Source organism: Populus euphratica, unplaced genomic scaffold (assembly GCF_000495115.2).
Source record: "Populus euphratica unplaced genomic scaffold, PopEup_1.0 scaffold22.1, whole genome shotgun sequence".
NCBI lineage: Eukaryota > Viridiplantae > Streptophyta > Magnoliopsida > Malpighiales > Salicaceae > Populus > Populus euphratica.
This window is the reverse complement of record NW_011499863.1, coordinates 1,552,408-1,574,166: the sequence shown is the minus strand read 5'-3', so window position 1 is coordinate 1,574,166 and position 21,759 is coordinate 1,552,408. Positions and strand designations below refer to the sequence as shown.

At 33.8% G+C, this 21,759-nt stretch overlaps 5 protein-coding genes across 6 annotated transcripts; 3 read left to right on the top strand and 2 right to left on the bottom strand.

Moving 5' to 3' along the window:
* The first annotated feature begins 223 nt into the window (after nt 1-223).
* LOC105125482 (alkaline/neutral invertase CINV2-like) lies at nt 224-4,834 on the top strand. Its single transcript, XM_011025945.1, has 7 exons — nt 224-439; nt 1,137-1,983; nt 2,097-2,265; nt 2,362-2,573; nt 3,056-3,549; nt 3,635-3,683; nt 4,143-4,834. The coding sequence occupies exons 2-7, from the start codon at nt 1,234-1,236 to the stop codon at nt 4,467-4,469; spliced, it is 2,001 nt and encodes a 666-aa protein (XP_011024247.1). The 5' UTR covers nt 224-439; nt 1,137-1,233; the 3' UTR covers nt 4,470-4,834.
* A 1,814-nt stretch (nt 4,835-6,648) lies between these two features.
* LOC105125480 (serine/threonine-protein kinase D6PKL1-like) lies at nt 6,649-9,014 on the top strand. Of its 2 annotated transcripts, XM_011025943.1 has the most exons (3): nt 6,649-7,028; nt 7,110-7,368; nt 8,125-9,014. In XM_011025943.1, exons 1-3 carry the CDS (start codon nt 6,791-6,793, stop codon nt 8,918-8,920), a joined length of 1,293 nt encoding a protein of 430 aa, XP_011024245.1. In that variant the 5' UTR covers nt 6,649-6,790; the 3' UTR covers nt 8,921-9,014. The 2 variants fall into 2 exon arrangements, with proteins under 2 accessions (XP_011024245.1, XP_011024243.1); XM_011025941.1 differs by having other exon boundaries at nt 6,649-7,368.
* A 2,976-nt stretch (nt 9,015-11,990) lies between these two features.
* Nucleotides 11,991-13,528, top strand: LOC105125479 (histidine-containing phosphotransfer protein 1-like). The gene is made up of 6 exons (XM_011025940.1): nt 11,991-12,103; nt 12,186-12,316; nt 12,436-12,504; nt 12,836-12,907; nt 13,020-13,092; nt 13,215-13,528. Exons 1-6 carry the CDS (start codon nt 12,032-12,034, stop codon nt 13,254-13,256), a joined length of 459 nt encoding a protein of 152 aa, XP_011024242.1. The 5' UTR covers nt 11,991-12,031; the 3' UTR covers nt 13,257-13,528.
* Nucleotides 13,529-15,162: 1,634 nt separating this feature from the next.
* On the bottom strand, nt 15,163-17,273 carry LOC105125478 (60S acidic ribosomal protein P2A-like). Its single transcript, XM_011025939.1, has 4 exons — nt 17,132-17,273; nt 16,935-17,044; nt 15,646-15,860; nt 15,163-15,404 (listed from the first exon to the last, which is right to left on the bottom strand). The coding sequence occupies exons 2-4, from the start codon at nt 17,020-17,022 to the stop codon at nt 15,378-15,380; spliced, it is 330 nt and encodes a 109-aa protein (XP_011024241.1). The 5' UTR covers nt 17,023-17,044; nt 17,132-17,273; the 3' UTR covers nt 15,163-15,377.
* A 2,189-nt stretch (nt 17,274-19,462) lies between these two features.
* On the bottom strand, nt 19,463-21,129 carry LOC105125476 (copper transport protein ATX1-like). The gene is made up of 3 exons (XM_011025938.1): nt 21,019-21,129; nt 20,381-20,456; nt 19,463-19,842 (listed from the first exon to the last, which is right to left on the bottom strand). The coding sequence occupies exons 1-3, from the start codon at nt 21,025-21,027 to the stop codon at nt 19,670-19,672; spliced, it is 258 nt and encodes an 85-aa protein (XP_011024240.1). The 5' UTR covers nt 21,028-21,129; the 3' UTR covers nt 19,463-19,669.
* Nucleotides 21,130-21,759: the final 630 nt, after the last annotated feature.

Here is a 21,759-nt window from a genome sequence, read left to right as displayed (position 1 = left end):
AATATTTTTATAATTTAATTCAAAATTCAATCCCAGTTCGATTTCTCGAGGATTTTTCTTTTCCTCTAAGGTAATAAAAAATTTAAATTAATTATCCTCAATTACTATAATTAAAAAATGATATAATTTATACAGTTAAAATAATTCATAATCAGTTGCTTCAATTATTGATTCTTAAAATAACGAGGAAAAAAAATCTTAAAATTAACTAACTAATAAGTAACGGACAAGAAAGAAACGGAGGTTGGAGAACTATATAAGATTTTCTCAGCCGGGCTCAAGTTTACACGAACAACGTAAACATTAAACAACCACACAAAGGATTTGACAGTGATTGCTTTCTCTCTCTTGTTTTTAAGCCAAAAGAGAGATATTGCAACATCAAAAAGCAGAAAACTCTCGTGCAATTAATTTATTCATTAGCTACAATTTTTTATTGGTAAGCACTTGTTTGATAATTGTCTGTGCATGTTCTGCTATCTGGGTTTGGATTGTTGCCTTGTTCTCATACTTGCTTTTGTATTTCTTGATCATGAACTGCTAAAAAGGCGAAGACCCATTAAAGTTTAAGCTCGTTTTTGCGGTTGGTGAGATTGATTACGTTTAAATATTGATCATTTTGTACGAATTTTGATTCAAGTTTGAATCTTTATATGAGTTTGGTGGAGATTTTGTTTGAGTTATGGGTGAGGTAGAATTATGGTTTTTTGGTGGATTTTAGAGAGGTTCATTGTGATTTTTTTATTTATTCTTATTATTGTAATGGACAAATGGAATGCTTGGAAGGACACCCTTTTTTTAATTTACATGGTTGGTTCCTTTAGAAAACTTGGGGAAGAAACAAGATAATGAAACTTTCCTCGGATCACTATGTCTGGGTTTCAAAATGAAAAAAAGAAAAGAAAAAGAAAGGGTATATTCAGCCGAGGGTGGTTTAAGTTTGTAGGATACTTTTTGCTATTGAGGATAAGGTACTGATGCCATGTAAAGTTCAAGTCTTTTCCCTTGTATGATGCATGTGTTTTAAGATTTTGATGCATGTATTTTAAGATTTTAATGCTAGTTTTGAATTGACGATGGCTGAAATGATAACTATTGCATCACCAGAACACTTTCTAACTTAGTTTATCATCCAGGTATCTCGAGTCAAAGCTGGGTTCTGAGACTCATCCTGATCAAAGGGATTTTAGGTCCAGTGAAGATTATTAATTTTATTTGATAAGCATATTGTTGATGGCAACTAAAGAGGCAATCCTGCAAGTTCTATCCGGGGCTGGTCCTTGCTTTTTTAGTTCTGACCCTTGTTTTCGCAGTTCAGATTTGACATTCTCTTCTAAACTCCACATAAAACGTGTAAAGAAAAGGGCCTCATGGTGTATGAAAATGTTCAAATGTTCGAATGTTCTGCAGAATGGTATAGGAAACCACTGGTTTAAGGGATTAGGTGATAGAGATCGGTCTGTGAATGCAACGATCAACAGATTGCAGCTTCTGAGGTGCAAAGGCCCTCAGGCAGAAAGAGTTAGTGGTGTAACTGAAGGAGGAAATGGAACATGGTTTGTAGATGGTGCAAATACATTAAACCTGAACGGGGTGGCATCTGGTGAACGCACTGACTGTTTTGGAGCTTGGGATGCTCAGCAGTTGACACCGGAAAAGGAGGGTTTTGCATCTAAAGGTGCCCTAAACCAGGAAAAGGAGAGTTTGGCAACTAATGGTGTGGTAGGAACAGGTAGAGATGCCTCTCCCAAGGTCAGTGTAGATCCTATTGAGGAAGAAGCATGGGAGCTGCTGCGGAATTCTATGGTTTATTATTGTGGCAGTCCTATTGGAACGATTGCTGCCAATGATCCTACCAGTTCCAGTGTGTTAAATTATGACCAGGTCTTCATTAGAGACTTCATACCTTCTGGCATTGCTTTTCTTTTGAAGGGAGAATATGATATTGTCCGGAACTTCCTCCTTCATACACTTCAGTTGCAGGTAATTTAATCATTGATTGTGCTAGCCCTTTTTTTAGCTGTGGGAAGCAGTCATTTTAAGAGCTTCCTTTTTTGTTTGCTATCTGATTTTCTATAATGACTCCTTTATTGCAGAGTTGGGAGAAAACAATGGACTGTCACAGTCCTGGACAGGGATTGATGCCTGCTAGTTTCAAGGTGCGCACAGTTCGTTTGGATGGTGATGATGATTTTGCAACGGAGGAGGTATTGGATCCTGACTTTGGAGAGGCAGCAATTGGACGTGTTGCACCAGTTGATTCTGGTAAATTAAATTTCTCACCATCGATTTTCCATTGAAGATCAGGTGTTTGATTGCTGACATTGCTGAAATTTTCTTATGTTATCATGCCAATATTAGGATTATGGTGGATTATTTTATTACGTGCATATGGGAAATGCTCTGGTGACCTCTCACTTCAGGAGAGGATTGATGTGCAGACTGGAATTAAGATGATTCTGAGGCTATGTCTTGCTGATGGTTTTGATATGTTTCCAACATTGTTGGTGACAGATGGTTCTTGCATGATAGATCGCCGTATGGGAATTCATGGGCACCCTCTAGAAATTCAGGTGATCAATTATTGAGTGGTTTTCAGATCATTTAGAAGAGTTTTTTTTATGTTAAAATAGCCAGTAATCCATGGAGCAAGGGAGGTTCAATGAAAGAAGGGTCCCTGTGGGAAATTTGGATGTTGCCCCTTTTTTTGTCAGGAGATTGTACAAATAGATGTCTTGAACCAATTCTGAAATTATGGAATCAGGATATGTTGACAAAATCAGGAGCAAGAGTTTGTAGGATTTAGTTGGTTGAAGCCACTCTTTGGTAAGGCTGTTGGCTTAAATGCTTTTCCAGCAGCGGTTTCAAAGTTCATAAGATGAATTAACTATATGTTCTTGAGTGGTTGAAGGTGCTTGGTTTTCAGTTGAATAGATTAACAATCACCTAGTTCTAATTCTGCCAAGATTTGCTTATATCAGACTGATGAGGATTCTGAGTCTTGGGAGTGGTTTTCCCAATCTAACTTCTGATATGATGTATTTTTCTCTTGTAGGCACTCTTTTATTCCGCCTTACTTTGTGCAAGGGAGATGCTTGCTCCAGAAGATGGATCAGCTGATCTCATCCGAGCTTTGAACAATCGTTTAGTGGCTCTTTCATTCCATATCAGAGAGTATTATTGGATTGATTTAAGAAAACTAAATGAGATTTACCGTTACAAGACCGAAGAGTACTCATATGATGCAGTCAATAAGTTCAACATTTACCCAGATCAGGTTTCTCCCTGGGTGGTGGAATGGATGCCCAACCACGGAGGCTATCTTATTGGAAACTTGCAGCCAGCTCCTATGGATTTCCGATTCTTTTCTCTTGGAAATATATGGTCCATTGTTAGTGGTCTTGCAACAAGAGATCAGTCAAATGCGATATTGGATTTCGTTGAAGCCAAGTGGTCTGATTTGATAGCAGACATGCCATTGAAGATCTGTTATCCTGCTCTTGAAGGTCAGGAGTGGCAGATTATCACTGGAAGTGATCCTAAGAACACGTAATGCCGCTACTTTACAAAAATTGATCTCATTTTTCACTTTCTTTCTAGTTCTTCGAGTCATGAGTTGTTCTGTTTGATGCAGACCTTGGTCCTATCACAATGCTGGTTCCTGGCCAACTCTTCTCTGGCAGGTTAGTGATGGTAGTCTAGTTTGTTAATCTTTTTACTGGTGAACATTTTAGTGAAAAGTAACAAATAATTAGAGAAGAAAACAAAATTGGTAAAAAGACAGAAACAAGCAACACCATTGGTAGTTTGAGTTTTGGTACACTAGTCATGCTGGTATGGAGTCATAAGAATGCTCGATTGATACTCCTATCTGATATTGTATTTGTCTGTGGGTCATTTGTTTGGCACATACTAGTTTCATACCCTTATCTGTTAGTAATGTCCCTCTGGATGACCATTACCATTGTTTGTCCATTATGTATGCCTTTTTCTTTTCTTCAGCGTCCATTTTACATGCTTGGTGCTTTACAAGTTGCGAAGGGGTTTTGATAGCTATATGAATAAGCAGGCCAGCTGAATGTTATGGAATTGGTTTGTAGAACTAGGACATAGAAATTTAACATGTATAATACTCCTTTCAGCTGACAGCTGCATGCATAAAGATGAATAGACCAGAAATTGCTGCAAGAGCGGTTGAGATTGCTGAGAAACGCATATCACGTGACAAATGGCCTGAATATTATGACACCAAAAAAGCAAGGTTCATTGGAAAACAAGCACATCTGTTCCAGACATGGTCAATTGCTGGATACCTTGTGGCTAAGCTCTTGCTTGCAGACCCAAGTGCAGCCCAGATGCTTGTGACTGATGAGGATCCTGAGCTTGTCAGCGCCTTCTCCTGCATGATCAGTACTAACCCAAGGAGAAAGCGTGGACAGAAGAATTCGAAAAAGACATTCATGGTGTAAATTACTGTGCTGCCTCTACGGAACTACAGAACCAGGGCACTTGTTCTCTTGATTCGAGAACTAATTATCAAAGTGCCTATTGGTACCTATAATGAATTTGTTTACAAAGTATAATATAAGTAATCAAACATCTTCTAATTCATTTGGACGAACAAGTTGAAATTTCAATCCCACCTTATTTTATGTACCGTAGTATTGATCTAGTAAAAATCATGTAAATAAATATGGAGATATAGGATAATACTTGAAACCCTTGATGTGGATGGGACTTTGGTGATTGAATTTGCTTGTAACTTTTACATTATTTTTGTTTTCTTGAGAAACTGTAAGACAAACAGATGCATATATTGAAGTTAATTAGTTTTATACTAGTTAATTATGTTCAGATGATCTAGGGCAAGGTGTCTCATCCTCTCATAAAATTGTTAAGCGAGCAATACATATATTGTAAGGTGTTCTGCATATCCTACTGGAACTGACTGGTGGAATACTTGTAATGTTGAAACTTTCCAATTTGCTGGAGATGGAGTTATATTGCCTTAAGAAAATATCACTGTGCAAAGGATACAGGTTTGAAAGGAACATTTAATGCATGATATCTAGTTTAGCTTCTCTAGATCCAGAAAGATGACAATTGACAAATGACCGTATCAGTACTGTCTTGAATCTGTCAACTGGGGTTTTTTCAAATCCAACGGCTCCTTAATATCTTCAAGACAAGTGTGTTTCAACAGGAGACAATGAGTAAGAACAAGCTATTTGATTTAGTCTCTGTGTCAACATGTTCTAATTTGTCTTCATTAGTGGGATAATTTTTCAATGCTGTCATTTTTCTTTAGGCCACAGGGTTACCTGTATACATTCCACCTCTTAGCTCAATTTTATGCAAACCAGAAAAAGAAAAAGGTCGCGTGATGCCATCAATGCTTGCTGGCCAGACTAAGATTTTGTTGGGGAGCCGATTTGTGTCTTCATCATCCATTAAGCAGTAAAAAGTGTCATTGTTACAGGCTCATTATATTGTCAACCACGTCCGAAGTTCCTGAAGCAGGAGGAGCCTACTTGAACATCATATTTGCCACATCTGTTGAAGCAATGATAAGGGCTACCATTGAATTTTGACTCTCCATAATATGGTGAGATTATATAGGGTGGGCAACGACTAAAGAAGCTTTCAGGAGTTCCAGTATAATTATTTTTTAAAGTATTTTTTATTTAAAAAAAATTATTTTTGTAACTAATGCATCAAAATAATTAAAAAATAAAAAAATATCATTTTGAAGAAAAAAATAAAAATATTTAATTTTTTAAAAATATTTTTAAAACGTAAAAAATAAACAGGTTATATCTAAATAGTGCACTTGAATTGTAGATCCCACAATTTATTTTTTCTGGGAGAAAATCAAGTAGGGACAAAAGGCGAAAAAAAAAAAAAAACTAGAACGGAGATCGACTTTATTAGATTCAAAGGAGCTTTTTGGTTTCTCTCGGCCTCATCTCCGACAGCTAAACAAAGAGGAGGCCTGATTTAGTTGGCAATTATAGCAGGAATCATTAAAACTCAAGAATGTAATTACTCCAACAACAGTGTAAAAGAGTAAAAAGTTATTACTAAACAATTCATTTGGCCTCTCTTTTCCTTTGATTAAATACATTATGCTTAGTAAATTTTTAACCAAAAAAGGTTATTTCTCAGTACAAGAACTGTCCTAAACCAAACAATAACCAAATACCATGTTGCCTTGGCCTCCTTTTTTTGTCTTTTTGGCAAGAATTCATCTTCATGGTTTAAAATATAGTTATAAAACCTTATCTTAATGGGTTAATATGATGATTCCATGACTTAGCCTGCTTTATATGAATTTTACTTTGAATTCATTTTTATTAAAATAATATTATTTTTATTTTTTAAAAGATATATATATCAGAATGATCTATAAAATTATAAACAAATTAGTTTTATCTGCTACCCCAGTCTGCACCAAATCCACCCTGTTCTTATAATTATGATTTAAACATGCTAAACAATATATAAATAAATTAATGCCATGTTAGCGATCTCAATGCATTGGAATTATGTTTTTAAGCACGTAAAATAAGATTAATGGAATATAAAAACTTATTTAAGCTGAATTTGGAATCCAGCTATAGTACCCTACGTGGGACCCATCCCTCTCTAAAGAAGTTACGTGGCCCAACCCCATTTTGCCGGCCCATACTTCCCTCCTCCATCCCCTTCAAAGCCTCAACTCTCTCTCTCTCTTCACAGCCTCGTTCCCAAAACCCAGTTGCCTGATCCACTTCCAACCACCATTCTCTCCATGACCACCACGGCGGCCTCCACCATGGAACCACGCGTGGAAGATCTAAACGATGATCTTGATAATATTAGTTTCACTTCCACCACCACTGCTGCTGAGACAAGACACAGCACAAGTTCAGGGTCCGAAACCACATGGACGTCTTCCTCAACCTCGAGCCTCATGTCAAACTCCTGCAAGCCCCATCATCGACCCCAATGTGATGAATGCTGGCATGCAATTCAACGTGAAAACAGCGGTAACTCACCCTTAACCCTAGCTGATTTACGCTTTGTCCACAAATTAGGAAGTGGTGACATAGGGAGCGTGTATCTTGTAGTGCTCAAAGAAGGCAATGAGTGTCTTTTTGCTGCCAAAGTCATGGACAAAAAAGAAATGGCTAGTAGGAACAAAGACAGTAGGGCTAGAATCGAGAGGGAGATATTGGAAATGTTGGAGCACCCATTTTTGCCTCCATTGTATGCCACACTGGACTCACCTAGGTGGTCCTGTTTGCTAACGGAGTTTTGTCCTGGTGGTGACCTCCATGTCCTCCGGCAAAGGCAACCGGATAGACGTTTCGATGAAGCTGCCGTCCGGTATGTATGAACAATGCATGCATGTATACATCCACTTAATATCATACCATGTTAATAATTTGGGTGGTTGCATTTGGCCAAAAAGATACAAGATTCGTGCATGATGAGAAATGATGGATAATCATCGTGGGGTTAAGTTTACTAATTGTATAAACCGCTGATTGCCTGTAGGGTCAATGGGTAAATCCATGTGCATACGGGTGCAGCCATTGATGTTGTGTGGACCATGGAACTTTTGGTGCGTGTCCCGTGCACTAGATCATAATTAATAGAAGGCATGGCATTCATGAATTTATAAAAAGGAGTAAAAATTAGATCTCCCTTAATCCATGGCAAGTTCCAGCTCATCATTTTCTGGTTCTTGTCGAGTCAGAGAGTCCCAAGATATCATTTCACGAATCAAATTCAGATTTTCTATTATTGCTGTTGTTGTTTTTAATTATTAAATCAGATACCAAAAAAAAATATATAAAACATTTGGATAAGAAATCAACATTAAATAAATTTTCTGAAATAATTTTACAGTGAGCATATAAAATATTAGAAACAAAAATTTATATTTTAAAATAGTAATTAAACGCATAATGATAATATTATTAATGATATCATTACTTTTTTTTAATTAAAAAGAATATATAATTACTTGTGCATTCTCGTTACATGATATATAATAGTTATAATCTTTATAATTAGTTGTAGAATACTTATATATATATATATATCATTAATTAATTAGCTAATTTTTGTTGCTTTAAGGTTTTATGCATCGGAAGTTGTGGCTGCACTTGAATACCTACACATGATGGGAATCGTCTATCGTGATCTCAAGCCTGAAAATGTTCTTATAAGATCGGACGGTCACATAATGCTTACAGATTTTGATCTCTCCTTAAAAGATGACAACTCAACATCAACAGCTCAGATTATTTCTGATCAAAACCCACCAATCACATCATCGACAAGTGATCGCCCCTCTGATTCATCTCAGTTTGCCACATCATCATGCATTCTACCCAATTGCATTGTGCCAGCTGTCTCTTGCCTCCAACAAAGTAGAAAACGCAAGAAGAAATTCAATCAACGTGGGACCCTGGAGATTGTAGTGGAGCCAATAGACGTCCGGTCCATGTCATTCGTTGGGACCCATGAGTACCTGGCACCTGAGATTGTATCCGGCGAGGGGCATGGCAGTGCAGTGGATTGGTGGACCTTAGGCATATTCATATTTGAAATGTTCTATGGTGTTACGCCGTTTAAAGGGTCGGACCATGAGCTAACCCTGGCTAATGTGGTGGCTCGAGCCCTTGAGTTCCCCAAGGAACCATCGATCCCAGTCTTCGCCAAGGATTTGATCACACAACTTCTCATCAAGGATCCTACAAGACGACTGGGCTCTACAATGGGAGCTACTGCGATTAAGCATCATCAATTTTTTGAAGAGATAAATTGGGCATTGTTAAGGTGTAAAACTCCACCTTATATCCCTCAGCCATTCACTTATAAAAACTTCATTGCCACCAATCATGGGAACAATTCTATAGAACTCTATTAGTAAGAGAAATTTTATTTTATTTTCATTTTTATTAGCGGAGAAAAGATGTGAAGAAGGAGCCGAATTTAATTAAATAAAAATATATTTTAGGTCTCTTAGAACTTTAATTGTTCTTCAAATTGTTTATATGAAAACTTTTGAGGAAAGCATGCCTTGGATACCGCATTGAAGAGTAGTCCCCACTTGTTGTGTTTTATTGACTTTTGATTGAAATTTATTATTTTAATTCTGAATAAATCCTTACACTCAATTGTATAGTTATGTAAATCGATTAATTTTATAAAAATTGATGGGAGTTAATCTGGTGTGATTGAGTAAATAATTCACATGGATAAAATTCATTAATGTTTTCTTAAATATTTTATTTAAATAATATTATTTTAATTTTAAAAAGAATCTAGTGAACCTAATTGACTTGTAACTCAAACTTTAGATCATGTCATTATAAGGTTAAATTTTAGAGTATATTACGATTAAGATTGTTATTTAAAATATTTTTTGTTTAAAAATATATTTAAATAATATTTTTTTTATTTTTAACATTTATTTTTAATATTAATATGTCAAAATAATTTAAAAACACTAAAAAAAATTAAAGTAAAAAAATTAAAAAAAATCAAAAACTGTAAAAAAAAATAATAACTATGAAAATCATTAAGTACAATTTTAGGCTTGATGTCACATTTAGATCCTTTTTGTTTTTGTATTTTTAAAAATATTTTAAAAAGGTTATTTTTTTATTTTTTATTTTAAATTAATATTTTTTTGGTGTTTTTAAATCATTTCGATGTTTTGATATTAAAAATAATTTTTTAAAATTAAAAAAATTTTATTTTAATATATTTTTAAATAATTTTTTATTAAAAAAATAATCATAGCCAAGCTCTAAAAACTCCTTCTTAATCTGATATAGTTCTCCAATTTGGGTTTTGTATTTACATGCAAAAACAAATCACACCATGTGCATTGTTTTGATTACGTTCGGAAGAGGAGTAGTAGCAGTTCATTGAAATTAATCATCGGTGTTTGATTGATTTGTTTATTTTATCATATTACTTTATCGTACAGAGGTATATTAAGTTGGGTTTTTTGTATCTAGTTTATTATGCCAAATGGTATGACAAATGTACTCGTTATTTATTTATTTATTTATTATTGTAGTAATTTGTTATTAACCTGAACTCAATCTAAAATGGTGTGGTTTAAGTTGTTTAGAATTAATTATTTGTTATAATTAAATTGAATTTTAATATTATATTTGAATTCAATTAATTAATTAATTAATATTTATGAAAAATAAAATTTAATTCATTTTTTTATATTAATCTAATTACTTTTATTTTTATAATAATTTGATTGTGTCTCTTTCTCATAGAAGATTTTTACATCTCTAATTAACTCTTTTATTTTCATTTTTTTTTCACTTTATTGATTGAATGAGAAATCTTCAACATATTTATAATAAAACAACGAAATAAATAATTTGTAATCTCATATTACTAGGAAATAGTTATTTCAAATGATTTGTCTTGTCTTAACCTCTCTCTCTCTCTCTCTCTCTATATATATATATATATATATATATATGATGGTAGACGACATGCTTGCATTACTTAAAGACAATTATTTATATCAACTTATTTTTTAATATTAAATTTCTTTACTTACAATTACCCCAAATCCACCATTCAATTTGTTTCTCACTTCAAATGATTTGATCATGCCTCTTCTTTAACTCTTTTTCTTTATGTATAATTATTTTTATACAAACTAGTTAAGTAAGTGATTTTTACGACATAATAAATGATAAAATTAAGAAGTTTTGATCCTGCATAGCTCATAAACAATTTATTTCAAATGATTAATCATATATTAATTATTTTATTTAATTAGAAGTTATTTTTATATTTATAATAAACAGACAAAAAATGAGCTTTGTCTTCAAAATAGTTATTATTATTATTGATAATTTTATTGTTAATGACTCATATTTTTAAATTAATTTTTAATTATTGATTAAGTGAATAATTTTTAATTTATTCATAGCAAACAATAATATTAATGAGTTTTGATGGCATATTGTTCGGAGACGGTTTATTCCAAATAATTTTATAATTTAAAAATAATATTTTATATTGAGCTTTGTCTTTAAAAGAGGTATCATCTTTATTGACAGTTATTATCGTTATTGACTCGTTTTTCTAAATAGATTTTTAATTATTAGTTGAAAGAATAAATTTTAATTTATTCATAATAAACAACAACATTAATGAGTTTTGAAGACACATTGCTTGGAAATGGTTTATTCTAAATAATTTTTAATTTAAAAATAATATTTTGTATTGAGTTTTGTCTTCAAAATAGGTATTATCATTATTGACCGTTTTTATCATTATTGACTTATTTTTTAAAATTAATTTTTAATTATTGGTTAAGTGAATAACTTTTAACTTATTAATGAGTTTTGAAGACGGATTGATCTGAAAGGTTTGTTCCAAATACTTTTATAATTTTAAAATAATATTCTGTATTTTAGTTTATACTTTATACTAACCCTTAATAAATAAATGTTCTTAATTGCCATTTTCCTCTTTTCTAATGGAGTAAAAAAACCTATAATTAAGAAGTATTATCATTTCTCTTTACTTACAAAAACCACTTCCATTTAAAGCAACAAACCCTTTTCCATTGCTAATTGCTGCAGTAATTGAAAGTAGATTGATTATACATGCCAAGAGCACCCTAATCCTTTGACACAAAAATCATCACACGCACAATCCTTTGCTATTTCTTGCCAAATATGCAGGTATGTCTTGCTTCATTGCAGATTTTGAGCGAACCCATAACGCCTGTTTTGCCAGCACAGAAACATGCGAGAAACTTCCACCACTTTTTGTCTTTGCCTTAACCGTGGTTTTTTTTCACGTTATACAGCTCTGTCTTCATCTCCAAAATTGCATGCAAACTCAGACGCAGTTACTCCTTGAACTACCTATAAAAACCCCCCTTATGCTACCTCTCATGCACCGCTCCTCGCTAAGATTCTCTCTCTCTCTCTCTCTCAATTTCTCTTTGTTGTTCTTTTGTGGGGCTAGCTTCTTCTCTTCAGCAATGGCAGGGTTGGCAGGTCTTGAAGCTCTCACTGAGAAGCTGTACGACTTCATCCAGTCCATGGAAAATGATGTCTGTTTTTTTTGTCTTCTTGGTACATTTTTATGCGTTTTTGATTGTCATTATGTTTATCAATTATCTTCTTTGCTTGCAGGGAATTGTGGACCATCATTTCAAAGACTGTTACAACTTGAAGGAGGCCAATGGACCCTTCCTGTTTATTGAGCTTCTTCCTACTTACATATCTGATTCTGAAACAACCTTAAAGGAGATGACTACCGAATTGTACGTTTGAATCTTATGCACATGCATGCAATGTTTGTTCTTTCAGTTTATCTAAATGAGGTCTTCTTTTGTGTTTTATTACTGATTATAATCTTCTTTCATTCTTAATTTTCTTACAGGGATCAGCCTCTTGTGGACTTCAAACATCTCGAACAACTATGCATCAAGCTTAAGGGAGGGACCTCATGGTGATTTAATTTATTCCTTATCAATCCATTTATTGATTAGATCTAGCTTGCGTTGCATTAATTAATCATTATGAAACATGTTTAAGAATTTTTTGATTCCTTAATTTGTTTTTATCTGTTAGAAACAATCGTCTCGGCGTGCTTTGTGTGAAATGATTGAATTGCCTAATGAAAATTTTGATAGATAGTTGATTTGAATGCCTTTAATAGAACTACCTAGCTTATGCATTTAGCGGTGCTGGGTCGGTCGTGTTTACTCATGGCTAATAAGAGTCATCATGCTTATCATAATTATTTAGACTCACTTGCTCTGTTCAATTTGGTGTTGCAGCCTTGGTGCATGCCGGTTGGCGACTTCTTGTGGCGAATTTCGTCAGGCTGCTATTGCCAGAAACAAGGATGAGTATGAAATCATTAAAATTATGTTCCTAATGCTGTCTTTAGTTGCGATTGCAATAGATATTAGTTACCATATCTGTCAGCCACTCACTTGTTGTAAATTATCTGATTTGTAGCTGCCTCCTGAGGTTGGAGGTGATCAAAGGTGATTTTTCCATTCTACATAATAAATTGGAGGCTTTCCTTGAGGTAACAGATATGATATTAGTTTGAGTTTGTAGATTTCAAGCACTATATTCGACGTAGAAAGTTATCAATGACTTTTTGTATTAGTAATGGGTTATTGTTTCTCTGGAATTTCTCTGATGCAGCTGGAAAGGAGGATTGTCACCAATGACTACCAAGGTTGCTGAAAAGCACAATCTGGTGGTTTTTCTGTTCTGCTATGCTCTGCGGACCGTGTTTCAGAGTTCTCAATAATGAAAGCTGAAATTGCAGTCTGTTTAGAACTTGTCAGATTTCATTTCTAGTCCTGTTTGAACTTTCAGTTGTTATTTGATGTCATGTATGTTTCCCTGGAATTATTGTGGGCATCTTTCTCTACCCTACGGGGAGAGTTCTGGAGCCACCAGTAATTTGCAGCGAAAATCTATGTTTCTCCTTCATTTGCTGTTCTGAAAAAAGAAAATGGAAGATTTAGTCTCTCTTCTAGTGGTTTTTATTATGCGGTTGTTTGGATTGTTTATTGTCTTTTGGCTGATTTCTGGCCTCGAAGATCCAAGGCCAACAACAAAGTCACCAGAAAAGCTGTCCTGGACAAAAGTCTTACAGGTTGATGTCATGGTTAGAGCAACAATCCCAGAAGTTTATTCACTGGGTTAATAGTTAAATGTAATGTTAGAAACTGCTTATCATGTTTAGGACAGATCAAGCAATGGTTTGAGAACACCATCTCCTAAAGTTGTCATCCTGCTAGCCTTAACAGGATAGACAAAACCTTTATTTTATTATTTTATCATCTTTTTGCAACCTGCTCGTTTTTCTATGAAGAAAGACTGGACACACGAGAGGGATTTCTCACCTTACTTCCATTTTCCTGAAACTCCTCTGTGCCAAAACCATGGAGATTTGTCCCAGGTATAGTAGCAGCTCCTAGCCAGAACAAATCTCAAGTCATTACAATTAGACCTATTCCGCCATTGACCTTGTCATGGAAGTGCTATTCCACAACTGCTCTTGTCGTGGCAATTAGAGCTCGTTACAATTATCATTAAGCTTACCCATGCAGTTAAAGAACTTATTACCACAAGCCGTCCATTTGTTTAAGATCTGATACTTTTCTAATCCATTTAGAACATGAACAAAGAAAGAAAAAATAAAGTAGTAGTCCGAAGAACATCTGAACACTTCCATTTGGACACTGGGCGGTAGACTAGGCTAACTCACTGGCATAGGTGGAACTGTGTATTTAGTTATGTGGGTGGGTTTGGTTGGGGTGGTGTGCGGAGAGAAAGAACGCATGCAATGGGGATTGGAATCTACTTGTCGGAGGTTTGAAAATCTTTGAAAGGACATCTAAGACCATAGAAGAATTCAACAAGGTCCATTACAGCTACCACTAAGACCTTTCAAAAACCTATACAGGTTTCTGACCAGATTAGACTGTTCAAAGTGATCTTTGTTGTTTTTTTGGTTACAGGCTGTTCAAAGTAATCTGATTCATACAGAACACAACTAAGACCTTTCAAAAACTTATACAGGTTTCTGGCCAGATTAGACTGTTCAAAGTAATCTGAATCATACAGAACACGATGCACCTGAAACTCTAAACAATATCAGGGACCAATGAGTGTTTCAACTCACAGTAATGAACAATTACAGGACCGCTGGTCAGTTTAAGTTTTGCCATGGCTTGAAAGAAAGGGCTTCTACCATGACTTCGGTAAAATTAATGGAGCTTATGCCGCAGAAAGATACAAAGCCGCATGTTCATAGTGATTAATAAAAAGTTCGCAGAAGATCATAGTGATGAGACAACATAGCATTTAAAGAGCAATGCTTTTGCTGCCCCAACAAGGTATAAAGTGGTGCCTTGTTATGTTCATTGAATATTCTGAAAATCAAAAGTTGATTACTGGTATATGCCATCATTCTCATGAACAGGCAACATCCTAAATTATATTTTGGTGCTGCTTTCTTATGATTGTCGTGGGACTAGACCAACAGCATCTCTCGAAACAATCCAAAAAGAGATCAGATTGATAAGTTTTCACAGGAGTTCTGCCATTTTTGTGTGAACTGTAGCCTTTCATTTCTTGCTATACCTCAACCGAAATTTGAATCTTTGATAAAAAGATAACGAAAAAAAGGAAAAAATCACAATCCACAGTTAAAATCTCAGATTTTTCTAGCACATCTAGGGTTTTCTAGTCTCAAAAAAGGAAGTACTCATAACCTGCATCCTGTAGAAGTAATGTTCTAAAGCTGTACTACAGCTGATCTGAAGAATAAAGTTTTTCTGATATCATGGTTCCTCAATCAAAGAGACTGAAGCCCAGATCCTGCAAGGAATGAAACATAAGGAACATCAGTGCACTAGCAATTAAATAATATTTGCATGCATAGCAATAACCAGTTGATCTACTACATGATGACCGGACTAGACATGAATGCACGAATAGAAAGGAGGTCCCAGATCAAAAGAATTGAAAATAGAGAAGTGGAATAAAAAAAATATATTCAGCAAAACAATTAGCTTCTTGTAAATCTAGTAATCCGGCCTTAAGAAAGATGTTGACTTACATCATCTGTATCCTCTTTCTCTTCTACCTTCTCCTCTTTTGTCTCAGCAGCAGGAGCAGCAGCGCCATCAACTGGAGCAGCCGCTGCAACATGTTCGCCGCCGCCACAAGGCACGGAAGCTAATTTCTCCCTTCCAACAGCAAGAAGCTCAGTTATATCCCTATCCTTAACTTGAGACAAGAGTAGCTCAATCTTATCATCAGCTTCAGCACCAACTGCAAACCATAGTTCGAAGCATTCAAAACCTCAAAAAGCCTAATTATTTCCATAAACGTCTAATTTGTCCTGAGTTTTGGCTTTTCTGACTGAAAATTCACATTTTGTTTTTCCTTTCAAAAGAAAAGAGAAAAAAATTCAGTTTTGATAATCAAAGATATACATCCAATCCGAAGGATTCAAATTAAGAAAAATGAAATTCAAGATACAAGTACCAAAAAAAAGTTTTGTAAGAAAAAAGAGTGGTATTTTTTAGTAATATAATGTTTTTTTACTTGAAAATATATTAAAATAATTTTTTATTTTTTTAACATTAGTTTATCAAAATTATTTGAAAAATACTAAAAAAAAATCAATATGATATATTTTTATATAATTTTTTTTTAAAACACAAAAATAAAATCTTTAATTAATATAAGAAAGCATGAGGTAATCAGCTACATAACCCAGATTAAGATCCAATTCAGAGTAGAACACAAGCATAAAAATCAGTCCTATTGACTTTAAAATCAAGTTTCTCCGGACGGCACAATCTCCGTACCCCTCATGTCAAAACACAAAAACCACAAAAATCCTTCCATACAATATTCTCTATCCAGCACAAAACATACATTACTTTCAGAACCTAAATCCCTTACAGTTATCAGAGTAGCAAAAAATAAAAAAGATGAACCAACAGCACAACCTGTTTTTATGGCTAATTTAGTAGTCAAATCAACAGGCACGCATCCAGTCTGAACTTTTCATGCCATAATACACAACATCGACAAACAACTCTTCAACATTATAGCATATCACATACAACATTGTGAAAAAAACTAGCTAATCCCCTGTTTTTGATCCCAAACAGGAAAAAAAAACTTTAACATAATTTATAATGGGTTTTTAATTTTCTGGTCATTCTTTTATTCCCCGGAATATTACCACCCAAACTGAACACAAGATTAATTTTTTAAAAATCCCAAGATTTCTTGTTACTTGCCTTTCAAGATTTCTTCTTCTTCTTTTTTAAAAAAACAAAGATTTCATCTTTCAAGCCAAAAAGAAAAATATAAACAATAAAGAGCATATACCAGAGGCAAGAATCTTCTTGATATCTTCAGCAGAAGGGCTATTGTTGCCACCCAAAACAGCCAACAAAAAAGCAGCAACAGTCTTCATTGTTTCTTTCTTTCTTTTTCCTCTAAATTTCAACAAAAGCAAACAAATTAGAGTATGATACAATAAGGGTTTGCCGTATTGCAAAGAAAAAGGCAGAGAAAGATTTTGCCTTTGAGGGTTTTTTCTTTGATCCTCAGAGAAAGAAGAAAACCGTATGAAAGCTGGGTTTTGATTGGCTGTTAATAGAATCAGGGTTAGGGTTTTATGATGCCTGGTTAGTCATTTAAAGTAACTTCCTTTGCACGTTTTCCGCTGTGCTTGTGGACATGGTTTTTTTTTTTTTTAATCTTTAACAATCATTTTTTAAAAAAAAAAATCAATGGACTAACTTGTGTAGTTAATGCTAATTTAAATTACCAAATATTATTCTTGAATTCCCTTTTCAAGCATCTCATGACATTGACTTTTTTTGAATAAATGAATCTCGTAGATTAAATTATTAAACTTCTTAAGTCGAAATAAATTATTTTATTGCACATGAATCTAATTTATTAATCATTTGTAGTTAAAGTAAATTTGAATGAAATTACAGTTAAACGTCTATAAATTAATATTCATGATAACATGAAAACTTTTCAATTAATGGAGATATCATTTAAACTTTAAATTTAAGTTGATATCAAATAAAAATATTATTTAATCAAGATTATTAATTTATTGAATATTAATAAAAAGCTAAAGGGAAGACATATTTTTTTTTATTCATTACAACAATAAAATGACCGTTTTGCTCTTTCTTAAAACAATCAACATTATTTTTGTTGTAAAGTTATTTGATATTTTTACATGATGTATATATATATATATATATATATTGTGAAGTAAAATAAACTAATTACACTTGCAAGATGGGACTTCACATTTGTTCCATGAGTTTCTTCTCCAATCCATGCTTCTAGTTTCTTGCCATAAGTACATTTGGCTTAGATATTGCAACGATGCATCAAAGTCAAATAATGCTTAATCACATTCTTTGTTGACCTCTCAACCAGCGAAGATCTGCGCAAGCCAAGTCCTTTCGAACTTCCTTGGTGTCTCCTTTCCTTGAGAGATCTTTGCAGGACGATGTAACAGAGATTCACCAACGATCTATATATTCAAACGTCAGAAGTTGAACACCACAACAATGACATTCCTCTTCACCTCCTCCGTGATCACCTTCTTTCTCGTGTCTCTTGAGTTTAATTTTATCTTCCAAGCTTTTGAACAGGCTGCGTTTTCTTGTAAGAAGGAAGAACATCAATGGACTTGGGAGTTGGGTGTAATGTTTGGGGAAGAGAAGCTATAGCTAGCCATATAGAATTTGCAATTCCGGAGGCTAAAAGGAGTAAATTCAAAGGCTAACGCGTTCATTTTCCTAGTCCTAGCCCTCTTAACGGGTCAAGCATACAAATCATTTTTTCATTTAATATAATATAAATAAACACGCATTAATTGATTGAATATATATATATATATATATATATTATCTGCAAATAATTTTTTTCTCCTCTCCAAATAAAAATTCATCTATAAAAAAGATGTAAAAAAAACTATAGATAAATAAAAAAAACATTTTCAAAAATTAAATGCATAGAAAAAATAATTGTTATTTAAAAGAGATTCCATAAATAAAATAAAAGAAAGAAGATATATTAATCTAAATACAAATAAGGTAAAAAATTTAAAAATAAATAAAAAATCATAAAAAAAAATTTAAAAAAAAAAAAACAAAAAAGTCTAGCACTTCTATGCCTGGTAAGCCGATCAACCCTGCCCTCCTAACCCATTTCTCCAAGCTCGCGTGTAGGCCTGCCCTTGCAAGCTTTAGTAACTAGGCCTTTATTTTTCTTTTGGATACATTCAGGGTGAACAACAAATTGCTTTGAAAACAAAATTAGATGATGGGTCATCTAATGCTACTCAGATTCGAGCGGGTTAGAAAATCAAACTTTAATTTTTTTATTCAAAAACTCATTTTTAAATCAAAACAATCTCTCTAATCCATTGAATGGATCCATATAACACAAATATCAAATATTTTAATAGTCTAAATTGATATTAATGATTTTTTTTTTTTTACTACTGGAATCTAACCATCTTTTTTCTCCTCTTTTTAAGCAAGGATTGAAAAATAAAAAAATAATTTTTTATACTAAAATTAAATTTGAAAAATTTGGAGGAACCAAAATTATATAATTTAATTATTTTTAAAGTTAAGGAACTAAAGTGTAATTGTTGCTGAGGCTGATGACACACCACCTATGTTTAACATCCTTTTTATTTCAATTTTTTTTTTAATCCCACCTTTTTCCAGAAAAAATCACAATCGATTGGCCTTCAAGTAGAACTAGATTGCCAAAAAAAAAAATTTGAGGGCCATGATAATTTTTTGACAAGTACATGGCGCAACACATTCCTATCCGCGGTGATTGGTGTGTGCCTGAAGAGTAACTTCCTCTACGGTAAAAAATGCCATGCGTTTTAAGTTATGGTATAATAATGATAATACATATAACCATATGAATGTACCAGAGAAATTATTACAGCTTACATCCAAATAAAATCATGCTGGATATCCACAATCCACATCATGATCATAGAAAGCTCAACAAACTATAACCCAGTAGAACACAGTTTCACATGGTAAATATTGGTATCATCAACATTATGCAGCAGCCACGGATTCTGCAGGCTTTGCGGGTTCAGCTGGTGCCTCTGCTTCCCAGAAGGCAGTCTTCTTCCCGGTCTTAGAGACGGTCTGAAGAACAGCATCTGGCTGCACATTTCCGTTCACTGTGACTTTTTGCTCCTTCAAATCAATGTCATATGATTCCACACCTGAAGAAGATGCTCACAGAAGAAACACTCTATTATCATCAAATAACAAAAACTATGAACCAAAGGTCCCCGCTAAATATGAAAATAGCATTTGCTCATGGAATTCTAAGCCAGATTTGATTAATATTTGAAATCTACCTTTCTTTTTTTCTTTTTTCTTTATTCGCTGATGAAGAGTAAAGAAGTGCATTGCTTTCTAATGTACAAGTAGTAAATATCCTAGTCTTCACAAATTGCAGATGCTCCAAAACCTCATCATACCAAACTGCTAACTAATCTACTTGCAAAGGTGCAAAATCCTGTAACCAATCTTTGCCCCAGTTCATTAATCAAATAGACCATGAACACGATGTACACCTTGCCCTAAAATTCCTGGAATAGTACCTTAGCATCAAGGACTAAGATTGACAGCCCAGCAAAGCCCATCTAAAATGTTTGGCCATTTCAATTGTTTGTGTGTGTGTGTGTTGAAAGAAAGACAGTACGGTCAACAAAGCTCAAGAGACTAAAAAGATCAAAAGCAAAGGCAAGAACAAACCTTCCATTTTGCCCAAAACCCTTTTCACAGCCCCAACACAGCCTTCACATGACATGCCAACCTTGAGGACAACAGTCTGCAATCAAGCAAAATTGAAAATCATTACACATTAAAAAATCAGCAATAATCATCATGAAAACAAATCAAGAAGAGGGAAGACAGCAAAAACCAAGACAAACTCTCAAAAACAGGTGAAGACTTTCAGTTAATATCCAAGCCTAGATAAATTTCTAACTCATAACAATAACACAAAAAGAAAAAAAGCCACTTTTGTATCCCTTTTATCCTACAATTTTCATTCAACTAAAACCAGAAATGACTCAAAACCACAGTTCCAGGTTCCCCAACAACAAAGCAGCAATCTTTCTCCCTCAAAAACCAGGTTCACAAAATTAAATTTTACACCTTTACCAACTTTTTTAACCATAACAGAATTCACTTAAATCCTCAAACAAAACAAAATGAACAAAAACCCAATAATCATAGAAAAGATTCAAACTTGAAATTCAACATGGCAATCCAAAATCAATCAAAAACTCATAGACATCCCATCACGAGCCAAGACAACAAGTAAATAATACAATAAAAACACAGACTTTGCCATAAAAGATGAATCAAGAAATAAGAATGTTTGGTACCTGAGACATGATTATGGTATTGCTGCTGTAGTAAACAGAACTAAAAACAAGGAATCAAGAAGACAGAGGGAAGATTTTAAGTTTGTTCTTGATTATGCATTCTTCAGAGTCGTGAATTTATAGAATTTTTTATGTTTTTTGTTGCGGGTCCCGCAACATTTTCCAATTTTTTTTATTAAGTTAACAAGTCTTTAACTTGTTAATATTATTTCTATATAAAATTAACATTTGTGTTGTTCCTCTTACCAATTTGTGTTGATGATGTGACGGTTTCTGTCCACAAAGAAAAAGGAGTTTGTTTAGTTAAATAGTTTTCTGTTTATTTATTTTATTTAATCCTATACATAATATACCCGATGAGAAAAAAGACAAATAAAAAGTTTAACGGCATTGGTTTTTCCATTGATAGTATTTTATTTATTTTTCTGAATCTAAGATTTGTGTGGAGGCACAGTTTTGATTCGGTAGCTGAACAAACTGTAGAAGAAGGCCATGCCTTTTAGCTGAGATATGTATGGATTATCCCCTTTCCATGTCAAGGCAGTACAGACTTGTACCACACATCTAGATTAGATAGTACACCCATCCCCCTTGCAGTACCAGCTCCTTCTCCTCTTGATTTGTGTTCAATCTTTTCATTGCTAATCCTCTTTCATACAATTAATGCTGTTAAACTCCGCATTATCAACGGATTAATCTTATTTGAAAGTTTTAAATTACACCATGTAAGTGTTTATTGGA